The sequence below is a fragment of the Oncorhynchus nerka genome, linkage group LG14 (assembly GCF_034236695.1).
Source record: "Oncorhynchus nerka isolate Pitt River linkage group LG14, Oner_Uvic_2.0, whole genome shotgun sequence".
NCBI lineage: Eukaryota > Metazoa > Chordata > Actinopteri > Salmoniformes > Salmonidae > Oncorhynchus > Oncorhynchus nerka.
Window position 1 is genome coordinate 90,323,050 of NC_088409.1, and position 9,920 is coordinate 90,332,969.

The following is a 9,920-nucleotide window of genomic DNA, read 5'->3' on the forward strand; positions in this document are numbered from 1 at the left end:
TCCTATTAGCAGGAGGCGCTAGTCCAATGGCTAATGTTCCCAGTCCTATGAGCAGGAGGCGCTAGTCCTATTAGCAGGAGGCGCTAGTCCTATTAGCAGCAGGCGCTAGTCCTATTAGCAGGAGGCGCTAGTCCAATGGCTAATGTTCCCAGTCCTATGAGCAGGAGGCGCTAGTCCTATTGCAGCAGGCGCTAGTCCAATAGCTAATGTTCCCAGTCCTATGAGCAGGAGGCGCTAGTCCTATTAGCAGGAGGCGCTAGTCCAATGGCTAATGTTCCCAGTCCTATTAGCAGGAGGCGCTAGTCCAATGGCTAATGTTCCCAGTCCTATGAGCAGGAGGCGCTAGTCCTATTAGCAGGAGGCGCTAGTCCAATGGCTAATGTTCCCAGTCCTATTAGCAGGAGGCGCTAGTCCAATGGCTAATGTTCCCAGTCCTATGAGCAGGAGGCGCTAGTCCTATTAGCAGGAGGCGCTAGTCCAATAGCTAATGTTCCCAGTCCTATTAGCAGGAGGCGCTAGTCCAATGGCTAATGTTCCCAGTCCTATGAGCAGGAGGCGCTAGTCCTATTAGCAGCAGGCGCTAGTCCAATAGCTAATGTTCCCAGTCCTATGAGCAGGAGGCGCTAGTCCTATTAGCAGGAGGCGCTAGTCCAATGGCTAATGTTCCCAGTCCTATTAGCAGGAGGCGCTAGTCCAATGGCTAATGTTCCCAGTCCTATGAGCAGGAGGCGCTAGTCCTATTAGCAGGAGGCCCTAGTCCAATGGCTAATGTTCCCAGTCCTATTAGCAGGAGGCGCTAGTCCAATGGCTAATGTTCCCAGTCCTATGAGCAGGAGGCGCTAGTCCTATTAGCAGGAGGCGCTAGTCCCATTGTGCAGCAGGCGCTAGTCCTATTAGCAGGAGGCGCTAGTCCAATGGCTAATGTTCCCAGTCCTATGAGCAGGAGGCGCTAGTCCTAGCAGCAGGCGCTAGTCCAATAGCTAATGTTCCCAGTCCTATGAGCAGGAGGCGCTAGTCCTATTAGCAGGAGGCCCTAGTCCAATGGCTAATGTTCCCAGTCCTATTAGCAGGAGGCGCTAGTCCAATGGCTAATGTTCCCAGTCCTATGAGCAGGAGGCGCTAGTCCTATTAGCAGGAGGCGCTAGTCCTATTAGCAGCAGGCGCTAGTCCTATTAGCAGGAGGCGCTAGTCCAATGGCTAATGTTCCCAGTCCTATGAGCAGGAGGCGCTAGTCCTATTAGCAGCAGGCGCTAGTCCAATAGCTAATGTTCCCAGTCCTATGAGCAGGAGGCGCTAGTCCTATTAGCAGGAGGCGCTAGTCCAATGGCTAATGTTCCCAGTCCTATTAGCAGGAGGCGCTAGTCCAATGGCTAATGTTCCCAGTCCTATGAGCAGGAGGCGCTAGTCCTATTAGCAGGAGGCGCTAGTCCAATGGCTAATGTTCCCAGTCCTATTAGCAGGAGGCGCTAGTCCAATGGCTAATGTTCCCAGTCCTATGAGCAGGAGGCGCTAGTCCTATTAGCAGGAGGCGCTAGTCCTATTAGCAGGAGGCGCTAGTCCTATTAGCAGCAGGCGCTAGTCCTATTAGCAGGAGGCGCTAGTCCAATGGCTAATGTTCCCAGTCCTATGAGCAGGAGGCGCTAGTCCTATTAGCAGCAGGCGCTAGTCCTATTAGCAGGAGGCGCTAGTCCAATGGCTAATGTTCCCAGTCCTATTAGCAGGAGGCGCTAGTCCAATGGCTAATGTTCCCAGTCCTATTAGCAGCAGGCGCTAGTCCAATAGCTAATGTTCCCAGTCCTATTAGCAGCAGGCGCTAGTCCTATTAGCAGGAGGCGCTAGTCCAATGGCTAATGTTCCCAGTCCTATTAGCAGGAGGCGCTAGTCCAATGGCTAATGTTCCCAGTCCTATTAGCAGGAGGCGCTAGTCCAATGGCTAATGTTCCCAGTCCTATTAGCAGCAGGCGCTAGTCCAATAGCTAATGTGCCCAGTCCTATGAGCAGGAGGCGCTAGTCCAATAGCTAATGTTCCCAGTCCTATTAGCAGGAGGCGCTAGTCCAAAGGCTAATGTTCCCAGTCCTATTAGCAGGAGGCGCTAGTCCTATTAGCAGGAGGCGCTAGTCCAATGGCTAATGTTCCCAGTCCTATTAGCAGGAGGCGCTAGTCCAATGGCTAATGTTCCCAGTCCTATTAGCAGCAGGCGCTAGTCCAATAGCTAATGTGCCCAGTCCTATGAGCAGGAGGCGCTAGTCCTATTAGCAGCAGGCGCTAGTCCAATAGCTAATGTGCCCAGTCCTATGAGCAGGAGGCGCTAGTCCTATTAGCAGCAGGCGCTAGTCCAATAGCTAATGTGCCCAGTCCTATTAGCAGCAGGCGCTAGTCCAATAGCTAATGTTCCCAGTCCAAAGCATTTTTAACACTTGTTCTAACAAATGTTTGTTTAAAGCTTGAATAAGTTTGTTTGATGTGTGTTTTAATGTTTCTGCAAACAAATACACTCTGAGAATAACTATCGGAGTCTGTTCATGGCATTAGAGGCATGTTGTGTGTGCGTTAGTGGTGGAAAGCCTGTGTGTGTGTTGACCAAACAGCATTCAACAAGACTCAGGCAACAGGAAACAGTGAGAAGAGCAGTTTCTCTACTCAACCCAAGAGCCATATCTCTACCCCAGAGCCATATCTCCCCCCAGAGCCATATCTCCCCCCCAGAGCCATCTCTCTACCCCAAAGCCATCCCTCTACCCCAGAGCCATCTCTCTCCCCCAGAGCCATCTCTCTCCCCCAGAGCCATATCTCCCCCCAGAGCCATCTCTCTACCCCAAAGCCATCTCTCTACCCCAGAGCCATATCTCTACCCCAGAGCCATCTCTCTCCCCCAGAGCCATATCTCTCCCCCAGAGCCATATCTCTCCCCCAGAGCCATATCTCTACCCCAAAGCCATCCCTCTACCCCAGAGCCGCTTCTCTACCCCAGAGCAGCTTCTCTCCCTCAGAGCCATATCTCTCCCCCAGAGGCATATCTCTCCCCCAGAGCCATATCTCTCCCCCAGAGCCATATCTCTACCACAGAGCAGCTTCTCTCCCCCAGAACCATATCTCTACCACAGAGCCATATCTCTACCACAGAGCAGCTTCTCTCCCCCAGAGCCATATCTCTACCACAGAGCAGCTTCTCTCCCCCATAACCATAACTCTACCACAGAGCAGCTTCTCTCCCCCAGAACCATATCTCTACCACAGAGCAGCTTCTCTCCCCCAGAACCATATCTCTACCACAGAGCCATATCTCTAAATCAAATCAAATTTATTTATATAGCCCTTCGTACATCAGCTGATATCTCAAAGTGCTGTACAGAAACCCAGCCTAAAACCCCAAACAGCAAACAATGCAGGTGTAAAAGCTCTACCACAGAGCAGCTTCTCTCCCCCATAACCATATCTCTACCACAGAGCAGCTTCTCTCCCCCAGAACCATATCTCTACCACAGAGCCATATCTCTACCACAGAGCAGCTTCTCTCCCCCAGAACCATATCTCTACCACAGAGCAGCTTCTCTCCCCCAGAGCCATATCTCTCCCCCCAGAGCCATATCTCTCCCCCAGAGCAGTGTCTCACCCCCATAGCAGATCTCTCCTACCAGAGCAGTTTCTCTACCCCAGAGCAGTTTCTCTACCTCGGCGCTATAGAGATAAGGAGCTTGGCAAACTGTCCTCCATATCTGCTCCAAACACTCCATCGCTAGAACAGTCTACTGACTAAACACACACACACGCAAAGCGCACACACACACACACACACACACACAATCCTGGCGCAGCTCTTTAAAGTTGGGCTGATGTTTTTTCATCCTGATTCATAAAGGGCCCCTCCTTGAACACATCATTACCAGCCTAATATGGGTAAGATACATGTCAGAACACAACTCCATCTAGCTGTGTTGTTTTCATCCATGACAACAACAAACATTCAGCCTCCTCTCCTGCAACATCAAAACACACTTTTGACCACTTAGACACACACACACACACGTTGGCAATGTTACTCACCACTCTGGGTTTGGCACTCTGTGGGGCTGGTGTGGTCAGCTCCTCACTGCTCTTCCTCTGCAGTCTGGGTTCTCTGGCACCACTGGGAGTAGCAGGGCTGGAGTTGGACCCGTCTGGTACAGGCACCGTTCCTCTAGACCCAGACTCAGAACCAGACGGCTCGCTCTCGCCCCCTGGAGCATTCAGGGCCAGAATATACCGCTTGGTCACATCTTCCAGAGAGGGGGCCTCCTCACTGGTGGGCTTACCCAGGATGGAGGGTTCACAGGCAGGTAGTAGGGAAGGCGGATCCCCTTGGGCTCGCTGGGGCTGTGGAGGTGGGAAGATGGGGATGAAGGTGGCAGGTTCGCTGGCGTGGCGGACGTGCTTGGACCTAGTTTTGGTTTTGGGGGGGACCAGAGGCAATGGGGGGGTGAGATCAGTCTGGTCTTGATCCTGGTCCTCTGGACCTGGTTCCGAGTGGTCCGGCTCCTCTGATGCTGATTGGGTGACCCAGTTGGGGTGTTTCCTGTTGGTCCGCCGGCCCATTCCGGGAGACACAAGCTCCGCTAATTTGAGGTCAGAGTTCAATATCTCCCTCCTCCCACTCTGTCTGTGTCATCACTATGGAGACAGGAGTGCACCTCCCTTTCTGATTGGGAGCGGAATTTCCCGACTTCATTGTTGCCATGACGACTAAGTAATGGGTGTCCACATTCATCTCCGAGCTCCCACAGCTCATCTCTCTGCTCACTCAGGATTGGCTCACTGCTGGAGGGCGGGATCTGACCAGGCTGATCCAGGTCACTGACTGGTTCTTTAGGGTGATAGTGACTTTTGAACCCTGGTTCATCAAGCAGGGGGCCGTCACCACGGCGACTGGGGTCAGAGAAGGACTTCTTCTTCGTGGCTTTTCCGTTGTTCTTGTCATCCGTCATCAGTCTGTCCATCGCTCCTGGCTCCGCAACAATGTTCCGGATCACATTGCTGTAGTCGTCACGGAGACCACCATCACTGCACAGCGATAGGTCGCTAGCCACGCTGCTCGTGCACTCTGATAGATCAGCTGTAGAGGACGACTCTGGGACACTTCCTCCTCCGACTCCTCCTCCTGCCCCCTTGGAGGAGAGAGAGAGAGACCCCAGTAGGTTACTATCCACAGAGAAGCTGTTATTCCCTTCTTCTGACACAGAGCGGCGCCGGTGAGGCATGGGGTCGCTTAGCGAACGGTAAACATCCCCGTTCCCGTTGGACTCCCCGGTGCTGCCGTTGCTGGAGTCAGAGCCTGCGTTCCCGGTTGAGGAGAACTTACGGCGGCGGCGTATAGCACTCGGAGTGGGAGGAGCCTCAAGTCCTGGGACTGAGGCACTCAGGAATACATTGGCCCTCCCGCTAGTACTGTTGTTGTTATTGACGCCGCTCATCTCTGTTACTACAGCAATGCTCTCACTCTCAACCCCAAGGGCAGGAACAGAGACAGGGTTCTCTCGTTTCTCTCTCGCTCCTCCGTTTAACCCTGATCCCTCTCGCATTCCCTCGTGTAACCCTGATCCCTCTCGCATTCCCTCGTGTAACCCTGGCCACTCATCCTCATGCAGAGCAGACTGCTTCCAGATGGTCAGGGGTTGACCTAGCACATCTCTGGCCAACGATGATCCTAAACTTGACCTGACAAATAACCTCTCAGGGTCACCCAGTCCAGCCTCTGGTTCTGTGACTATGCCCTCATCAGTGAGGCTCGACTCATGACCCGATAGCTCATCAACAGATCGGTCATAAAAAACGTTCTCCTCAGAATCTCCTTTCTGTTGGAACTTCTCTCTTTCTGCGTTTTCACATTCCCTCCTCTCTGTGTTTTCACATTCACTCCTCTCTTTTTCCCCTGAAACGGCAACCTCAGCTTCTCGAGCTCTCCTCTCATCTTTTAATTCACCTCCCTCGCCCTCGTTTATCTCCTGCTCCTCCTCCACTTGTTTTCTTTTGAAACCCTCGTCTTCAGTGCCATCTGTTGCTAGCACATCATCATCATCATCATTGTCAACATCCTCGAGAGCACTCATCTGGCAGATATCTCTGATTACCTGTCTGGCCTCCTGGACATACCGGTCCTGCAAAGGAGTGGGCATCACATCCTCATACCCATAACCCCCTGTTCTGCAGTCTCCTCCATCACTCTCCACCTCTCTGTCAGACACTGCCCCCCTCCCTCCATCCCTCTCTTCGTCTTGATCCAGACATTGCTCAGAAGAGCTTCTTTTAGCCGAGGAGCCGGCTGGATGATGCCTCCCTACTGGTTTATCGGAGTAAGTGAAGGATTTGGCACGTCTGAGAGTTGCAGTGAGGTCCTTTAATGAAGGGCGGAGTCCTGGGTAGAGGCCTCTTGACCTCATCCTGTACACCGTAGATGACCCCTCAGTAACCCCTGACCTGTCCGTCTTTCGAACTCTGAGATCTGATAGGTCACTTTTCAGGAAGCTGAGGAGAGACATAGTTTCTGAGGCTATGTCCGGATTTGACATTGACATCCTGTTCTTGTCCTTATCACCGACAACGCCACCACTTAGCAACCGACGGAATACTGTAGTCTCCTCCCTAGCAACCCCTCCAGTGTCCCCTGTGGCTTGGGGATAGACAGGGGGAAGAATGCGGGGTTGGCCTCTAACAGGGGCGTGGGTAAAGTTATCCCCGTGTCCGAAGCTGGGGGAGCGGTACATGGTGAAGTTACCGTGGTAGGTCTTACTGAGCATGGAAGAGGAAGCACCAACCACACTGCCTGGGGTAGTAACATTACAGTTCACCCTTCTGTTAGCATAGCTAGCTTGGTCCTCTTCTTTCAGCGTCTCGGTGCTACAGTATCTACTGCTGCTCTGCGAGCCGCCAGGACTCGAAATAAATGATGAAATGTTGACCTTTGACACCCGCGACACTCCTGAGAGGGGTGTGGTTATGCGAGATGTCCCCGCCCCGACTGATGTGTATTTGCGTCTGTAGCTCCCCTGAGCTCCCATCTGGTTAGGAGTGGAATTGCGTCCCCACAGTGCTGCACAGGTGCTAGAGGCTTTGGGTTCTCTGAGCCGGTTCCGGGAGCTCCCAGTCTGTTCTGCGGTGGTGTTCTGTTGGTGTCTCTCAAGGTGTTCCATCATACCAGTCTGCTCGTCGTCACTGTCGTCTGATTCACCATCGTCTCGCCCCGTAGCTACGGCAACCTCGTTGTTCTTCTTTTTTCTCAGTGAGCGGCGTCTCACGGTGTCTCTGCTGGGTCCTAGTGAAGCAGGGCTGTCCTCCTCACTGCCTGAAGACCTGCCGAGGACCTTACCACCCCACCAGCCATTCTTACCGCGGGAGAGGTAACCTCCACTGACACCTAACGATTGAGGGCTCCTTCCTCCTGCTCGGTGGTGGTACTCCTCTTCTTCGTCTCCTGAGCTGAACCTCCAGCGGGCTGTGATGGCTGCCCTGGCTGAGGCTCTACCAGAGGAGGGGGCCACCGGTCTGGAGGAGCTATGTGAGGAATGTAAACTGTCCCTGGGCTGTCCGGCCCCCTGGCTTTGCCTCTGCTCTCCAGAGGGGCGGACACGGGAGGAGGAGAGGCCCCTGGAGTTGCTCCGAGGTGGGGGGGCAGGTGCAGCGGTGAGGACAGAGGGTGGAGGGTCAGAGTTCAGACTAGAAGTCCAGGTCTCAGGCCCCTCTCCTCCACTGCTGAGGCTGTGGGCTCTGTGTGTGTTTGATGGCTGCGCCACCCTAAGAAACATACCACTTCTACGAATACTAGTGCTGGCTGGCTCAATCTCTGCGTCGTCTGAGTAGTGCTGGTCAGGGTGAAAGGCTGAGTCCATGCCCTGGGGTCTCCTCTCTCTGCCCAGGGAGGCAGCCCTGCTGAGGTGTCTGTCTGACAGTGAGAGGCTAGTGGCTTCAGGGGTTGGGCTGTTGGGAGACTGCCTGTCGCTTATGTCTGCTAAAGAGTTGTCTTTAGAGCTGGCGGAGGGCTGGCGCTGGTTAGAACATTTTAAATCCTCTGCATCAAAAAGCTCTCTGATCTTGGTGACACTGGGCCAGTAGGTTAGGTCAACGTGAACAGGAGGATCTCCATGGTGACTTGGGAAGTAGCTCCTGGGTGACTTGCAGGCAGGCGCCCCACTGACAAAAACGTAATCCTCAGTGTTCGAAGTCTTACTGCAGTTGTTGTTATAAGAGACAGACGGATCAAGGTGGGAATAATCTATTTTACCAGCCCCAACGCTGCCTTGAGGAGATTTGCGAGTATACATCCATTTTTGATTTCTCTCCGAATCCGATCCAGAGACCGAGTCTGTGCCCGAATAAAACTTCTGTTCGTGAACTTTAGTGTCATTCGGAGACACTGTTAAAACCGTGTCAGTAACTTGTAAATATCCACTGTCCTCGTGGAATGATTTCCGAGATGGGGACCCTTCTCCCCTGTTGCTTTTAACCCTGGGTAAAGTTGTGCTTTTCCCGGCAACGTTACTGCCAGGGCTCGGAGCTCCATGCGTTCGAGACGAATTAGTGCTACTGAACTTCTCAGTGAGTTGGCGAATAGAGGGAGAAATGGAGGAGAGAGGAGTGGAAGAGCCTTTCTTTAGCTCTGCGGTTGGGAGGCTGGCAGCGGAGATTTTGGAAACTTTCCTTGACACACTAACATTACGCATAGCCGAGGGCTGCGCTTTCTCTGCCGCTGCTGTAGATGGAGGGGGAAGGGCGCTGCTACTACCCTCCAAATTCGTTGTTTTGTTTAGTTGTTCTTCACAGCAACTTTTATTCGCGCTACAACCTAACTTTTTGAAAGAGACACTGCGACACACCTTCTCCTTTTCTGCCATTGTGCACGTATTTATTTTGTTCATTTATCTCCTTTTGCTAATTCATTGATCCAGCACCTTTTCTTTCTGCAGTGCCTAGTTTTCACCCCCGTTCAACCTGGTACAATAGGCGACTTTTAACCACAACTTGCTGGCAAGGGTTTCTCTCTACTCCACTGAAAAGAGGGCTACGGGTTTACACTAAAATGAGAGTGAATTGTGGAGTAAACCAAGTGAAAGAAATAGATAACTATTCTGCATTCTGACCTTACAATATGTCCTCTCGAATCGCATCCAAGCACGACGAAAAAGGGCAAAAGTTTGTCCAAACGTTTCTCCCTTCAACTATGCAGGGTTTTTCTCCATAGATTCCCCCATATTCCCGAATCTTTCCCATCACTTTATACACGCGGATTGCCCTCAACTCACAATTCACTATAATCCCGAACTGTTGCTATGTTCCTTATTTTTGTTGACATAATTGAGTGATTTGTGTTTTTGAATGCAAATGCCTGAGAATGAGAGAACAGTCGTGGGCGGGACTAGTCGGGGTATAAGGGCTGTCATAGCCCCTCGGGAATAGGCAGAAAAAACCCATTTCCTTTCAGATGGGGATAAACAGATATTGCGGGCAGAGAGGGATAATTATAGCTCAGGACCGTGTAAACCGTCGGAGCGCTGAGAAAATGTACTTGCAACTAAATCAAACTAGAATAACATTTGGTAACAGTGTTTCCACTGTCAGTGTATTTAATGAAGTGATTATTAAGTGCTGACTCACGCGGGGTCGTGAGTGTCGTGTTTGCAAATTGTGTCAACGTTAATAATGCATTTTCTCTCGTGCACAAATGGTTTATGGTTTTTCCCATGACGGTCTGGTAAAGTAGCTCTTTGTTCGAGCAGGGGTTTTATACCGTTCTCTGGGCGATGGAATGTTGACCGCAGCGCCATCTTACGGTCGATGTATAAAAGTTCATCATCCTTTTTACTCTTAGGGTCGAGCCTATGACCTGCCTCTCCCAAAAACCTGCTCCCACTGTTTTTGTAGATGAGGGGCAGAGCAGCAACAGAACATTTCA

General features: G+C 52.0%; 1 protein-coding gene across 1 annotated transcript in view; it reads right to left on the bottom strand.

The window, feature by feature from the left end:
- The window catches only part of LOC115116717 (rho guanine nucleotide exchange factor 17-like), a 144,552-nt gene extending 135,213 nt beyond the window's left edge, over positions 1–9,339 (bottom strand). Inside the window, 2 exon segments of the mRNA XM_065000532.1 lie at positions 4,046–4,635; positions 4,638–9,339. Coding sequence (XP_064856604.1) covers positions 4,046–4,635; positions 4,638–8,886 — 4,839 coding nt within the window. The 5' untranslated portion in view covers positions 8,887–9,339.
- Between the last annotated feature and the right edge of the window lie 581 nt (positions 9,340–9,920).